We start from the raw sequence: 17073 nt of genomic DNA, 5'->3' as shown, positions 1-17073 counted from the left end.
AACGAATGCAGCATAACTCGACATCTCGGGGCTACACTAATAAATTCCAGTTGAATAATTCATGCCAGTTTGTTTAGATTCAGTCTAATGCCGCATTTTATTTCACCGTTTAAATGTGCCAATCTACTATGCTGCCACTGCCTCAATGGGCCTGCAGTGGAAGAGCAGCATCGTCTAAGGTCGCAAGCAAGCCATATATTAGTCTCTTTAACAGTGTTAATGGTGTAATTATCGTAAGTATGAGGTGAAGGAGACAGATTCCTTTGGGGTTTTTGTCGAGTTTTAGCCTACTGATGTCTGTCTGTCCTTTTCTCTCTCTCTCCGTCTGTCCTCCGATCTGTCAACCTTCTCTACCTCAGTTTATCTTCCAGTGCTGAACAGTTTAATGCATGTACTGTATCCCCCCTGTCCCCTCCTTTCTACCTTTCCTTTCTTCCCTCAGATGGACAGAATGAGTTTTCTCTCCTTTCTCCTCCTTTGCTTGACTTCGGTTGCCAATGGCAACAAAGGTCAGTTCCTTTCCTTTTGATTGTTGATTGCGAGTAAATCATGATTTTTCATTGTCATGAAATAGCTACAGATACCTGTAGAAATGCTCATGGCCATGGCTCTTTGTCCCTGCAGCTTTCCTAACTCATTATAGTCAAGAAGGAACTCAATCACATAGTCACTCTAGTCACATAGTCATTGACGTTTATGATTACACACACACACACACATTAGCACATTTGCATGTTATCTGTCCAAAAACATGTATGCATACACATGATTTCATATATGTATCGATACATGTACAATATGTATGTTTTGTACAATTGTGATGACGTTTCTATGCGTGATTGCTTGTGTAATCAATATTATGACCCCCAGAATATGATGGATCTTTTTCTCTGAAGTAGACTTATCGTCATGGATAACCATGACTCATTGTTCCAACAATTGTCATACTAGAGACTCTGATAGAAAGGGAAACAGACAGAGTGTAGAGAGAGACGTCAGAAAGAGATAACAGAGGAGGAAAGGAGAGGGGAGACAGGGGAAATGTGGTGCCGGTGGAAGAAAAATAGTGAGTCCAATGGAAAAGATCCAAAGACAAACTGTGTGTGACACAGAAAATAGACAGATAGATAAATAGAGAGAGAGGGAGGGGAGATGGAGAGAAGATGCTTGAGATCAAGTGACAAAGAGAAGAAGGAGTGAGAGAGGTAGGAGAGGGTGTGTGTGAGATAGAGAAGTGTAGAGTGTGACAGGGGTGTTATAGAGAGATATAGTGGCACAAAGAGGAAGAGTGCCAGGGAGAGAGGGATGGAAAGTGATGTCTCTCAATCTGTAATCCTGGGTGTAATCCACGGCCCTGATGTTCAGATTAATGCTATATTGCAGAGCGATGGAGAGAGGGAGGGGGGGATGAGTAGAGAGGAGACAGGGAGAGGGGTGGATGGAGGGGGGAGGGGGGAGTGAGACAGTCAGGGATAGAGGGAGGCAGATAAATGACCAAAAAGAAGGACAGAGCTTGAGGAAATGGAGGAGGAGGGCAGACAGTGTTAGTATCAGGTTGCACCTTGACGAAGGGCATTGAATATAGCGCTCTGTGATTGAAATGGGCTAGTACTGAAGAAACACCAGCATTCTCTCAGTCCCCTCCTCTCATTTAGAACCTGGCCAAACTTCTGTAGAATTCTGTGTTTGATGTGAACAAATGCAGCTGTGTGCAGATGTCCTATGACTGGGATTCTAACTATTCATCATCAGGGTTAGTGAGACAGACTATCTAGCAGACAGCCCCTAGCTTTTGTTTTGGTATTTGATTGTTGAAGTGTAAAATTAGTCATCGTTCAAGCTCATTAACTCTGCCTTTGATTGATATGGCTGAACATCGAGCACAGAAATGAATAATTAATTTGCAATTAGGGGTGAATTCATAGCAAACCTTTCTCGTTTGATTTTGACGTGATTGTTTGTCGGTGTGCTGCGCCTGTGGCAGGCTGGTTGGCTTGTTCTGATTGATATGTGCAATATACTTCTCTCTGTGTGATAAGGTGAAATCTGCCAGGGTTTAATTATACTGCCAACTGGCTCTAGGTGTGGAGTGACACTTGACGTGTGTGTGGGGGGAGGAGGTTGGAGGGGCTGTGTGTGTGTGTGTGTGTGTGTGTGTGTGTGTGTGTGTGTGTGTGTGTGTGTGTGTGTGTGTGTGTGTGTGTGTGTGTGTGTGTGTGTGTGTGTGTGTGTGTGTCTCCCGTAATGGGGGGTTAAAAATAGACATGTTTGTTCTTACGAATTGCTCCATTTAACCCAAAGCCTCCTTGGTCTCCTCTCTGTGCCGTTCAGCCAATAAGCACAAGCCATGGATCGAGACAGAGTATCAGGGGATCGTCATGGAGAACGACAACACCGTGCTGCTCAACCCGCCACTCTTTGCCCTGGATAAAGATGCTCCTCTGCACTATGCAGGTAACAATACTGTACAGAGCTTCACTGCAGTACTCAGGTACAGGCAGGGTTAATGATGTAAAATCATGGTCTTTTAATAGATTCTTATAACCAGTGACTTACAGTCAAGACATATTGAATGTTTATTTAACCTTTATTTATCTAGGAGACACACTGAGGCTGAACTCTCATTTGCAGGTGTGCCCTGTTTGCAGTACACATGTGATTACAAGACAACAGTTAATACATACATACAAAATACACACATTAATTAATCAAAGCAAGAGCATGTCTCTGTGAGCTGGTCCCTAACCAAGGACATAATACAAGTGTAAGGGACCAAACTTCACTCTACTCTGAAGATCTTTCCATGTCTGAGGAGCACAGTAGCTAAAAGCAGTTTTTCCCAACTGTAGACACCCATGGGACATTAAATAGTGACAAGCTCTGAGAGCGTATATAAGAGGATATACTGTAAAAGATATTTAATTATACAGTATGTGGCCCATACAAGAATCATACCCACCATCGAGGTGTTACAGACATCATATGCCATGGAAACTTACAGAGTGACTCACGGTTCACTGCACTACACAGCTACAGGCCGGACGTGAATTTTCAGGGCTTTCCCTGAAAGAAACAAGGGCATTCCCAGAAGCATTACAAATATTAATAGCAGAAAAAGCAACATTGGTTCAGGTCACTATATTTAGGATGTCCCCCAAGAGTCAATGTGTAATTCAAACCCAGGGTACTGGGACAGTCAGCACTGTTCTCCACACTATACTGAAATTGGATTATTTGTGTTCATTGGGATCATTTAGAGTTGATTTAGTGGACATTTAGTGCTTACTCAAATCAATATGCTGCACTACAATCACTCAGGGGATGATTCACATTTAGTTTGATTTGTTAAATTGTTGTATTGAAATCATACTTCAATTGATTTGTTTTATTAGCCATTGGAGGCTCAAATCTATTAATCAGTACAGGTAATAAGACTGGACCTTTGATGATCGCAGGTATGTGTTTGTACACTAGAATGAGTCAGGCACTACAATGAATCATCTAGATGCAATTTTATTCTTTAAAATGATTATAGCATATAGCTACTTGAATGATGCTTGGTTCGAACAGCGAAAATGAAAACCTTTTGCCCTATCATTTCCTCTGCACTGAATTTCTTTCTCTTTGCCTCTATATTCTTCTACTCTCTCTTCCTCTCTGTACTCCTTTCTCTACCCCCTCTCCCCTTCTCCCTCCCTCCCTTCTTCTCTCATCCAGGTGAGATCTGTGGCTTCCGGGTGCACAATGGTCCCTCGGGATCCGGATCAGTCCAGTTTGAGGCGGTGGTTCTGGACCGCTCCACAGGGGAGGGCCTGGTGCGGTCCAAGGAGCCTCTGGACTGTGAGAGCCAGCGGGAACACAGCTTCACCATCCAGGCCTATGACTGTGGAGAGGGCCCAGATGGAGCCAACAGCAAGAAGTCCCATAAGTGAGAAACACCATATGACCTTTCCTGCAGTTTCTTTGTTTGTTTTCTCTCATTTTAACTCTCCTACCTCCCCTGGGTGATTTAACACCTGGGTATTGTAGCTTGAAGCAAGCCTCTCCAAACATTGACATATTTGTCTGTGGTGATACACAGGCTTTAGTGTGCCCCCTAGCTACTTAAATCACTATACAGTTGTGTGTGTACTATTATGTATTATATGTTTACTGTTTACTCTGTCTACTTCTCGCCCTCTCTCTCCCCCCTCCCTCCCCCAGGGCCACAGTGCATGTGCGTGTGAACGACGTCAACGAGTTCTCCCCTGTGTTCGTGGAGCGTCGCTACGAGGCGTCTGTCCCAGAGGGCCGTCTGTTCGACCGGATCGTGCGAGTGGAGGCCCTGGACGCCGACTGCTCCCCGCAGTACAGCCAGATCTGCTTCTATGACATCATCACCCCCAACGTGCCCTTCGCCATCGACAACGACGGTGAGACACAGACACAGCGTCTTAAATGACACCTTATCTCCCATATAAGCACATAAGTTTCTCACCAGAAACCACATATTTCTCTAGCATACACTACAATAGGCTTGTCAGTTTTCAGTGGACCGTAGAGGCTTGTTTCAATCATCTGTAGTATTTATGCAGTGGCATATAAACAATAATTTTTTTAAAACAGAAATTTCATAGTCAATACATTTGTAGCCAAGTAGGTGGGCTACTGTAGACTCCTGTCAGATGTTTCAAAATAGACCTCCATGTTTCAAAATAGAATATCTGTGGGTGGATACAGTTCTGTAAGGTGACTCCACATAGACCTTTCTATGGCAGGTTTTCTGGTTTTCTTGTCTGAGTAGAGCCCTTAATCTTAAGAAAGAACTTAGGTCTTAGTCTAGTGTTCCTAATGGTATCTTAGGTATGTTTCCTCTGAGGTAAAGGCTTTGATTTCAGTATGCAAGACTCCCATTGTCTGCAGCCCATTACCGGGCCAGTGGGAGATCGATAGCGGACATTTTGTAATATGACAACAGCCGAGGGGGGGAGGCGTATTTTCACAGGACTGGGTTTTTACCATGACTTTGCAGAATCTGTGGTGACTAGGAAGAGGTTGCAGGAGATAAGAAGTTCCTTTATGATTTGGGTCAGACTAGGCCTAGAAGCAGGCAGCACAGAGACCTATTGTTTCAGCCTGCTTAACATGCCCCTGTGTGGTCATTGTCTCTCTCTCTACCACTTATTTTTTTTTGTCTCTCTCTATTTCTTACTTTCTCTTTCATCCCTCCCTTTCTCTCAGTCTGTCTCTCTCTTATTTCTGACTCATTGTTAGTGGGCTGACATGCTGGGGCCAACAACCATATCCCTATTACATGCTCACTCATTGTCTCTAGAAATAGGAATACACCATCTGTTTTCATTCTTTTCATCTTTTACTCTTCACTCTTTCCCATTTGCCTTTTCAGTTGAAATAAGCTGCACTGAGAGTGTCTGCCCCTGTATGTGTGTGTGTGTGTGTGTGTGTGTGTGTGTGTTTGTGTGTGTGTGTGTGTGTGTTTGTGTGTGTGTGTGTGTGTGTGTGTGTGTGTGTGTGTGTGTATTTGTCTGTTTGTAAGTGAGTGAGTGAGTGAATGAGTGAGTGAGTGAGTCAGTCAGTGCACTTCTCATGCTGTGCTTTTGGGGGTGTGTTGAATGTAGATGGCTGAACTCTGTCTCTGTCTCTGTCCCTCCCTCTCCCTCCCTCTCTCTTTCCATCCCTCTCCCTCCCTCTCTCTTTCCCTCTCTCCCTCTCTACTCCTGTCTCCTAGGTAACATTAAGAACACAGAGCCGTTGGATTCGAAGCGTCAGCGTGTTCACAGCTTCTGGGTGACCGCCTTCGACTGTGGAAAGAACCGCGCTCAGGCCGACGCCCAGGTCGTTGTCACGGTCAAACCGTCGTGCAAACCCGGCTGGATCGGTAATCAATAATACTGAGCGCATCATCACCCTCGTTATTCACGTCTCCGACATCTCTCTCATTAGTTGTAGAGTGTACGGAACGTTAGGCTTTAGGGCTCTATCTGTAGGCCTGTCTCCTGCATACCTTTGCCGCAGTAACATCTGAATTTATAGCAGTAGAGTTATATAGAGTTATAGTTCTTTATAGCACAGAGTCGAGTTCTTTTGTAGACTTTTATTCTGGGCTGTTATTCTGGACCATTGAAAGGACGGTTTGAATGGTGCATTATTTTTTTTCATGTCGAGTTTGATGATTATCTGATTTCCAGGATGGTCAAAGCGAGTGGAATACACCCCAGGGTCAGGCAGCATCCCCCTGTTCCCCAGCTTGCACTTAGAGACCTGCGAAGAGACTGTGTGGAACATCCAGGCCACTGTAGACCTGCAGACCGGCCATATTGGGAAGGGTTGTGACAGGGACAGCTACTCGGACCGATCAGTGCGCAGGCTGTGTGGTGAGTGTTTGTTTACACATCTGGGTCCAAGGTATTCTCTGAGTTGAGTCCTAACTCGATAAGGTTGTGTTACTTATGTAATCGTTCACTCATAATTTCATTCAAATCTCCTGTTTCTTGGCTCCCCAGGTGCTGTGAGGGGCGAGGTGGACCTGCTCCCGCCCCCGTCCCCAGCAGCCAACTGGACTTCAGCCCTGCCCACTCTCCCTTCCTCTGATTCGTCCCTGGTGTTCTCCTTCAATGGCTCCACCCATGTTGCTGTGGTACCCGACCCAGTTGTTGCGGCGGTGTCGGGAGACCACTTCACCCTCCAGCTGTGGATGCGAAGGGGCGGCGCCACCACCCAGCCTCCAACCAATCAGGCCAGAGGAAACCACAGGGAGGAGGAGACTATCGTCTGCAGCACAGTCAAGAATGGTCAGTTACAGCTGCCAGTCAGATGCTTTATTTATATTAAGTGGAACAGATACAATGTAGTTATCTACCTAGGATATTGACTTATTAGTCTTATTACATGTAATTTACACAGTAACTATATACATGTAATGATTTTAAAATGAAACTCAAGTTACCTTCTATTAGACCATTGGTCTCCTTTCAATAGATTCTAGTTATTGTAGTTATTGTACAGCATCTACAGATGTTTCCAAAAGCTTGTATGTATGTCAGAGTTTTAGCATATTATCATTTACGACCAGATGAGTAGAATAGTGGGGTGACCTTCTTTTAGTGATTTGGCTCAGGGGCAGATCTGTCAGTAATCAGGGGAAGCTCTACAGGGAGGAGGTGTGTGTGTGTGTGTGTGTGTGTGTGTGTGTGTGTGTGTGTGTGTGTGTGTGTGTGTGTGTGTGTGTGTGTGTGTGAGAGGGTGGTGGTGGAGCGGGTTTTGTCAATCTTTCATCCCCCCCACTTTCCTTCTGTCATCCCCGCATCTGGTGTCCAAGCTGAGCTCTTGAGGAGAAACTGGCTCCTAACACAATAGATGTTGACTAACTACAACTCTAAGAAGTCTCTGAAGATGAAATATGCATGCATAGCCTGAATGTTGCTTTAAAACCCACATTGTGGCAAGCACTGCCTGTTTCAATGAAGTTCTCTGTCCCCTGCCTCCTCTTGTCCCCTGACTGTCCCCTGCCTCCTCTTGTCCCCTGACTGTCCCCTGACTGTCCCCTGACTGTCCCCTGCCTCCTCTTGTCCCCTGACTGTCCCCTGTCCCCTGACTGTCCCCTCTCTGGTCCTCAGACGACACGTTCTCCCACTACTCCCTGTCTGTCCACGGCTGCCGCCTCTCTCTCTTCTACTGGCCCGACGTCTCCGCCGCCCGGCCTGTCAAGTTCCTCTGGAAACTGGAGCAGGTACTGTGGGAACGTCAGAGGAGGAGGGAATGTGCCAGAGACTGTTTTCTTCTCCCAGCTCTGGATGCACACAGACTAGGGCATGAGGATTAGGAAGAGGGGAGAGAGGTGGGGGAAGAGACAGGGGTGGAGGTTTTGGGAAGGGGATTGTTGGGGGGCGATAGGAGAGGGGATTTATGGGTATATGGGAGGGGGTTGTTGTGGGTTGGGAACGTCAGGGGATGGTGGGAATATACTCAAGTCTGTTTTCTTTAATAAACAGTTCATAGAACAGTACTCTGAGTACAATGAACTGAATGTACTAAAGTTCCATAGTATTGATATTTCCATTGCAAGCCTTTTTCATGATATCTGCACTATGGGGCGGGGGCGGGGGGGGGGGGGGTGTTGGGGGGTGTTGGGGGAGTGGGTTAAGTGGTTTTGACTGGGGCTAATGGTCTCAGACAGATTGAATTGGGTAGGATTAAGGGGGGAGGGGGCAAGATGAAACAGATAAGATTTGGTAAATCCCTCTGTCTTGCTCTCCCTCTATCTCTTTATCCCTCCTTTTCTCTATCCCCTCTCTCTCTCTGTCTCCCTGTCTCTCTATCCCCCTGTCTCTCTATCCCCCAGTCTCTCTATCCCCCTGTCTCTCTATCCCCCTGTCTCTCTCTCCCTCTGTCTCTCTATCCCCGTCTCTCCCTCTGTCTCTCTGCCTCTCTCTTCCTTGTCTCTCTCTCCCTCTGTCTCTCACTCCCCTCTGTCTCTCTCTCCCCCCTGTCTCTCTACCACTCTGTCTCTCCATATCCAGATTACCCTCCCCCATTCCAAACCGAAACCTGTAGGGAGAAAAAGCTACATTAGATGTACAGATAACTTCATCCTTACTTCCTGTTCAGGTGTTCCAATGCTTTTTGACCTCTGACCTCGTACCTCTTCTGTCTCTATCCCACCTCTCTCTCCTGGCAGGTGTGTGATAGTGAGTGGCATCACCTGTCCCTCAGTGTCCAGTTCCCGTCCGTCACCCTGTACGTAGACGGTGTCACCTTTGACCCCGCCCTCATCCACGACAACGGTGCCATCCCTAACCCTGCCCCCCATCAGCGAATGGTCATCGGTGCCTGCTGGGGTAGGGATTGGCTGAACTCCGTTGCACATACGTAGGATAGGAAGGGTTGATAAATTGGCCACACTTAACAATGGCAAGCAAAACTGTACAAGCTATCACAATAAACTGTTAGGTACATACACTGCCTGCAGTTCCAATAATGCTTTATTGAATATTAATAAATTGATTGCAAAAGAGCATTAGAATGACTATAAACATTACACTTTGTTACCCCGAAAGCATCTTTGGGGAGAACATGAACCAAATGTTGTAGCATTCCAAAAAAAGCACCAGCAGTATACAGCTGTTCAGTCTGATCTACTGTAGCATTGCAAGACAGTTGGACTTGGCTTCGTGGAATTTTCTCTCCCCATTCACCCAATTATATTTTTCTGAGATGTTTGTGTCTCCGTCTCAACTATTAATACCACTGCCTTATCAATTATTTAGGCGAACAGAACAACAGGCAGGCCAGACAGTTAGCCTGCCAGTTACACCCGCGCTAATCACTAAAATGGGACACTCTGTCTGCCAATTAGCACTGGAAGACGCGCATACGCACACGCGCACACACACACACACACACACACACACACACACACACACACACATTAATGTACTCTATCTGTGTGGTTTCCATCTGCTGGTAGGTAATGAAGCTATGATGCACCTTTGTCTATCCTAATTCTTTCTTATCCTTTATTTTTTCTCTCACTCTTCATCACTTTTTTCATTCTCCCTGCCAATTATTCCCTCTTTCTTTCTCCCTGTCTCCCGCCCTTTGTTTCTCCTCTCTCACACACTCATCTCATCTCATCTCATCTCATCTCATCACTCACCCTCTCTCCTTTCCTCTTCTCATGCTTACCTCTCTTTTCCCCTGCAGAAACAGAAGAGAAACAGAAGGACATCCTTAACAACACTATCCCTGAAGGCAAAGACACAGGTGAATTCATTTGTTTTCATAAGTGTGTCTGAGTCTCTGTGGGGGTGTGAAGAGTGTTTGTTTCAATGAAGAGAGAGAGAGAAAGAAAGAGAGAAAGAGTGTGTTTGTGTGTGTGTGTGTGTGTGTGTGTGTGTGTGTGTGTGTGTGTGTGTGTGTGTGTGTGTGTGCGTGCGTGTATAGTGTTTCTGCAGATTAGTGTTAATCGTAAGTAATACGATTATTCTAGTCTATTCACTTTGTCTCTTTCTCTGGTCTTCAGGGAAGTATGTAGGTGGTTACCGTGGCCTGTTGTCAGGGGTGACGGTGCGGCCAGGAAGTGTGGAACCCCACAGTGTGGTGGAGTGTCTGTATGCCTGCAGGGAGGGGCTGGACTTTGGAGACCTGGAGACTTTGGGTTCAGGCATGAAGGTAACTGCTCTTGTCTCCCTCTCTCATACCCTTCTGCATATGGAAGCATGCTGTACTACAGGTTCCTAGCTTGTTAGCCTTGCTTCTCCAAGTTCTAAGGTCCACAAGGGGTCCGCTGAGGTACTGCAGGGACTCCGCAGCCAGTGTTCAAAAATATGTCTTAAAATCTGTCTCATTGTGATAACGTGAAAACCCACCCATATTCAAACTACCACTTGTCCTTAAGGGTCCAGTATTAAGATTAAAGCTTTCGAAAAGCTTCCAAATTGTTGTAATGACTATGTGTAATCGGTAGCTATCAGGGAATCCCTTGACAGAAATATTTTGTTTACGAACGTTGTTTTGGTCCGGAAAAAGCGCCTTCTAAACTGGGGTTTGCATATAAACATGCTGTTCCTGCCAGGGGTGTTCTAGGGGAGTGGACTCACCGTTTTTCGCCTTTCTGCATGCAGAAACACAACAGCTTATGACAACACTGCAAGTCCATTTCCAGGGGTTATATCGTTAGGGAGGATGTTGTTGTTTGGAACTTCTAACTGAATTTCGCCGCAGTGGCAGATTGTGAAAGGCACAAGAATGATGCAATTGTGATGCATGCATGAGTACACCATCATTTTGTCTCTAGCATAGAATTTACCATTTACCCTGCTGACCTTGTTTTCGATTTGACTATGTATAAGGCAGAAGTATGACCATGGAGCCTGAAACCTTGACCTTTGATCTTTCAGGTCCATGTGAACCCCAGTCAGTCGGTGCTGGTGCTAGAGGGAGATGACATTGAGAGCTTCAACAGGGCCGTGCAGCAGGTGACCTACAGGAACTCTCTCCGTTTCGCCACCCCAGGAGTCAGGCCCCTTAAACTCACCACCTCCCTCAGGTACACACACACACACACACACACACACACACACACACACACACACACACACCACACACATACACACACACACACACACACACACACACACACACACACACATACATACATAAACACACATGGTTAGGGTGAGGGTTAGGGTTACACCACCTTGTTCACATCTACCCACACAAAAACAAACAGGCCAGAACATGAGGCTTTTTTCTCGCTATTTATATTCCACTGTGAATAATAGTGTGAGTATTGAGCTCACAGTGTTTCTCAGTGGTAGAGAGCTGTTTGTTGGACATTGAACTCATCAAACATGGACTTTGCTAAGGCCATATGATAAGGAATGGCATGGGCTAAAAGAGGGCTCTATGCTCAAAATATGGGGCACTGATGATAAACTGTGGGTATCTTATCTTTGAGTTGCACTCTGGTTCATAATGACCTGTTGTGTCATATCTGTAAAGCCAGAGTATGGTAGCCATATTAAGCCATGAAGATGGAGTCCTGGTTGGTTTTTGACACACTTTTAGGTGTCAGTTTTGCCAGATAGATACCAATGAATGATTGAATTAATAAATGAATTACAGAATCATTCTGTTCCTTTCTGCTCTGCAAATACAACACAATATATTATGGTAAAGATATATACAGGTACCAGGGGAGGCTGTTGGAGGTAGAAATCGGAGGACGGGCTCATTGTAATGCATGAAACGGAATGAGGAATGGTATGACCTCCGCTGACAGAGACATCAATTATTTTCATGGAAGAGAATTCAATTTGCAGCTGTGGTTTGAATCCCGGTCTTTAGCTTGACTAGCTAATCTAGCTAGGGGTAAGAGGAAGCATGGTTGGTGCATCTAGAAAGAACGTACAGTAGCTTCAAGCCACAGTTGATAATGATGAATCTAAAACCCTGCTTTCAGGTCAGTGCACCCCCTAACTTAACAACAGTGTGCACTGCTGGGTTTTCTGGCTTTTGTATCCACTTTGTTGATCAAATATTTATTCACTTTGCAAAGTGCATGTATGTTCTTTAATGTCTATTCAATCTGACCCATCACAGGAAGTGAGGCACTGGCAGGATGTTACTAACTCTCCGATATTGCAATATAAAAAATAGTTTTTTTTTTTTTTGTGGCTTGCTTAGTCTGATACCAGGCAAAGAGTTTGTGTGTTTTAGAGTGTGTTTTTTTTTTTTTTCATACGCTGATTTCAAGTCAGGAGGTTTCTGTTTCTGGTTCTTTAGCATGTCGGATTTCAGGTCAAGAGATAAGAGTTTTTTTCGGTGTGTTTTGGGAGTGTTTTTTAGGTTAGGCTGATTTCAGGTCAGAAGTTCCTCCAGATGGCTGAACAGCATGCCCTTCTGGAGAGTCTGATACAAGCAGCTGCCTCAGAGAGCCAGTATTACTGTTGCCCTGACACACACACAAACAGTTAGTTTATAGATGCAGCATCACCAAATTGTTCTATAATTGCAAAGTGTTGATCTAATTTAGTGTTACATTTTAGATTTTGTTTCATTATTAAAGGAACTCAATGGATGATAACTAAAGTAATTATAAGTAACTGTAAATACTGTATATCTAAAATCATGCCTGACTTATTTTTAACCTCTTACAGAACATAATAAACTGACTTAACACCTTTTCTACACCGCTCTTTCTCCTCTCTCTCTCTCTCTCTCTCTCTCTCTCTCTCTCCTCCCTCCAGGTGTTTCAATGAGGAGAGTTGTCTTTCACTCAGGCAGTTGGAGGGCTACCTGGTGGTCCTTCAGCCTGATGCCCCTCAGATCTCCCTGTCCGGGGTTGGCCCCCACCTGGCCCGCCCCGCACCTGAATTTGAAGGCCCCCGTGGTGTACCCCTCTTCCCAGAGCTGAGGATCGTGTGCTCCCTCTCCCATGCTGTCAACACTGCCGCACAGGGCATGGAGGGTGGAGGTGAGTGGGCCTAAATCCACTTCCGGTAGATCCCCTAATGTTGGAGTAATCCTACTGATCAACCCCCTTGTAGATCCTCTAACCATTGATCCACCCCCTGTTGATTGTCTAATGTCGAGGAAAATCCCTACTGATGGACCTCCTGTAGGAGTACCTCTACTGATCCACCCTCTATATATAATATATAGATATAGATAATTTCTATAGATAATTCCCCCCATTTTTGTTCCAAAATGGTTGTGCCTCAATACTAACTGTAACAAGATGGTGGGGAGACGCGGTACTATTATTGGTCTTGTTTATCACCCAGCAACAGCCAGTGTACAGTCTGTCCGGCCTGGTCTGTGCAACCGTATCGGAGCAGAAGCACATTACATCTGTGCTAGACATCAAGATGTGTTTCGGTTACGATGATGATGATTAGAATGATATAATAGAGCTACTTCCTGCTTCAGGGTCCGTTCAGGACACAACAGTTGAAGGTGCTGTGTAGAAACACAACAAAGAATCTGGCAATTCCTTATCTGTGGGCTCACCACCTGATGTACTTTACCCTGTGGCTCTGCAATGGGATAGTCCCTTTTTATCAACCTAATCCTCCCCCGGCCTTAACCCTTTCCTCTATCTGCAACATTATCTGTGGTTTCGTAATATTGTGGGAAGTCGGATTATGCTGCTGTTTTTTGCTTGTTCCTCTTTTTAACTGTGACCCTTTTCTCTCTTGCTTGTCACTCCTTTGCGCTCTTCTTTTCACCCCTCTCTCCTTCTTTCTGCCTTCCTCTCTTTCACTCTCCCCCTTCTGCTTCTCCCTCTCTCTCTCTTTCTCTCTCTCACTCTCCCCTTTGCTCTTTCTTTCTTTCCTTACTTGCTTCTCTCCCCCTCAATCTCTCCAGCTCTAATGTCAGACGCTGTGGCCCACACTCTGGATGGCTGCGAGGTCCAGCCCCTAGGGGAGGAGCTGAACCCAGAGAGGGAGGAGCTTCTGGTGGACATGGATGCCCTGAGAGAGAGGGGGCTGGAGATCATTAACACTACTGCTTACATCGCCATCACAGGTATAACTACACACCAGCCCACCATTGCCCTATTATACTACCCAGCAGTATTGAACTGCCCCTATCATCTCATCTCCTCTCTCCTCCCTCTCATCCACTCTCCAGGAGCTGAGTCCATCTCTGTGTATGAGGACGTCCTTCGGTCTGTCCGTTACCGGCTGGCTAAGGGCTCGGCCCGCTTCGAGAGGCGGTTCCGTCTCTCCTGTTCTGAGATGAACGGGAGGTACACCAGCAACGAGCTCACGCTCGAGGTAAAACAAGACCAACCCATTCAGGTAGTAACTCCTTAGTTAGCTAAGTTAGCCTAGCACAAGCTGTGCTTTGCAGTGGCCTATGTGGGGACCAGGCAGTTAAGGGGTTCCCTTGTGTAGCATTTATTGGGTGTAGTTAGTAGGAAGTCCTAAACACCTCACACGAGTGTGTGAGCTAGTGTGAGCTTTCCAGTATGACAATACCTATGCGTCTCTTTCTTTCTCTCTCTATCTCTCTCTTTTGCAGGTGAACTTCCTGCACTCCTTGGACAGCCTGTACCACCCGTCTCACCTCCTGGCCTCCCAGCAGCAGTTCCTCCACCCGTCCCACCACTCTGGGGAGCTGAGTGGACACACCCTGCCCAACCCCCACCGCAACTCAGGTGCTGCTGAAATTTCACTCCATATATGATATGGTGCAATTACATTTGCCTTTACTTGCCTTGCCCACCTCTGCCACTAGATGGCAGTGTCACTGAAGACTGTTATGATCTGCTGTTTAGCACCTCTATGACTAGGGGAATAGGTAGACATAGGTAGACATTGCCAGACCACTGATAGAGGATCAGATATGTTTTTATCCCCCTAATAGTCAATAGTCCGGGTTTAGGACTGAGGGTATAGGGTTATCTGATCCTAGATCTGCAGTTGAGGCTCATGGATGATTAACTCCTCTCCTCCTCTGACAGTGGTGCCAGGAGCAGCCACGGTCATCATCATGGTATGCGTGGGGTTCCTGGTTGTCATGGTGATCCTGGGCGTGTTCCGAATTCGCTCCATTCATCGCCGTGGTGAAGGTGCCAGGGGCGGGGCTAAGGAGGGCAGTGGCCAATGGGACGACTCCGCCCTCACCATCATCGTCAATCCCATGGAGGTAGAGATCAAAGGGCTCTCTCTCACACACACACACACACACACACACACACACACACACACACACACAAACACATACCACACTCACACTATCTCTTTCGCTTTCTCTCTCAGTCCTATGAATCTCGTATGGGCATCTCGGCCGACACTGAGGGAGAAGGAGAGGAGGACGAGGAGGTGGTTGAGTCACCCGAAGACGCTAGCGATGACCAGCGAATCATCATCAAGAAGGAGGGGAGGGACGGCAACCCTCGCCGCTACTGAGCCAATCAGCTCTCTTTGCCAGTTACCACGGAGACCACAAACAGCTCGCCTCTCACACACTCTCAACGTGTTTAAATATCAACAACTGCTGACACCTCTAGTCTATGGAATGTATGCTCACAAACACTACGCACAACGGCAATGAACACCATATTACTGCAACACAAGGCCATCTGTGATTTAGCCAACAAAACAACAATGCAGGCAATCGTTCTCCACATAATGTTTTATGGCACAATATAAACAGTATAGTCTAACCGCCTGGCCAAACAAACAACAGAAATTGTACATGGTGCACTAATTCTAAATCAACATTGTTTTAAAGTCTGTATAAAACAGGCCGAATGAGGCTACATAACTTTATTGTAAAGTATGATTGTATATGTTTTGCTATTTATCACACATCAGAGACCTTCTCCACCACACAAAATGAATATTTAAGCAATCGACTCACAACCTACTGGCCTGGTGTAGGCCCTTACATAAAGGCCCTGACCCCAATGCTTCTCCACACACCTGGACTACATATAGTTGTCTTTTTGCTGCACAATCTCTCTCTCTCTCTCTCTCTCTCTCTCTCTCTCTCTCTCTCTCTCTCTCTCTATCTATCTATCTATCTTCCTATCTATGTACATTCCTCTGTACATACCAAAAACAAAACCCCAAGAGTGAGGAGGTGAAGTTGAACGTTACTGATCATGTGACTCATGATGAGGTCAGTGTCACTACAGTCACTGAGGTCACTCACTCCATGTCCTTGTCCTCAGCCTCTCCATACCCCTGTCATACCCAAAAGACCACAGACCCTGGTTGGAGTTGGAATTCTGGGGAAAAAAACTATAGTTATAACAGACTAGTGTGTTTCATACCCTTGATTATGCTGGTAAGTCAGATAAAGCTTTAGATGAAAACGAAAACGATGAACAGGAAAAGGTCCTGGATCTGTCCCTAAGGGCATAGAGTAACCACCTGCAGTCACTTGGTGATGCTCTGACCTCTGACCCCACCACGACCCCAGTGACACTTCTGAAAGACCCTCACGACACCGTCTCACTCACTGCACACTGCTCTTGCAACAACCTCACACGACACACACACTACAACGCTACCCCCCCTACCCCCCCCCCCCCCCCGCTGTATCCAGAATGTCAGCTCAGCTTGGGCAGTTTTTGATTGTATTGAATTTTATGTACATACAATGATAACTATTATTATTATTATTATTATTATTATTATTATTATTATTATTATTACTACTATTAGTATTATTATTATTATTATTATTATTATGTTTATTATTATGTTTATTATTATTGCAGTTAAATCTTGCTCTTTGTCTGTACTCTCAAAGATGGAGCTGCATAATATTTATTTGTACCAATGGTATCGTTTATCATTTGAACTTTACAGCATTAGAAAATTCATTATTATTATTAATAATAATAATGATAATAATACTCATAATAATAATAATGATAATAATAGTAATAATAATAATAATATTAATAGTAGTAGTAATAAGGATGATGATTCCTGGCTTGATAAGTGTCAAGTGTATTAATTTGTGTGTTAAATTGTTGTAATTTAAACTTGTTAATATCTGAATCACAGTAAATGGTGGGCACATTGTGATGAATAGATACTCAGTCACCTT

At 45.3% G+C, this 17073-nt stretch overlaps 1 protein-coding gene across 1 annotated transcript; it reads left to right on the top strand.

Moving 5' to 3' along the window:
* Nucleotides 1–442: 442 nt before the first annotated feature.
* clstn3 (calsyntenin 3) lies at nt 443–15419 on the top strand (the record flags this gene model as incomplete). The annotated part of the gene is made up of 18 exons (XM_083678911.1): nt 443–509; nt 2332–2454; nt 3718–3928; nt 4204–4412; nt 5729–5878; nt 6189–6374; nt 6504–6791; nt 7617–7729; nt 8678–8837; nt 9703–9762; nt 10022–10170; nt 10899–11047; nt 12750–12976; nt 13870–14031; nt 14137–14282; nt 14530–14665; nt 14972–15156; nt 15270–15419. 18 exons carry the CDS (start codon nt 443–445, stop codon nt 15417–15419), a joined length of 2871 nt encoding a protein of 956 aa, XP_083535037.1.
* Nucleotides 15420–17073: the final 1654 nt, after the last annotated feature.

This window comes from Argentina silus (assembly GCF_951799395.1).
Source record: "Argentina silus genome assembly, chromosome: 10".
Classification (NCBI taxonomy): Eukaryota; Metazoa; Chordata; class Actinopteri; order Argentiniformes; family Argentinidae; genus Argentina; species Argentina silus.
Note: the sequence above shows the minus strand (reverse complement) of the source record. Positions and strands in the feature narration are given on the sequence as shown.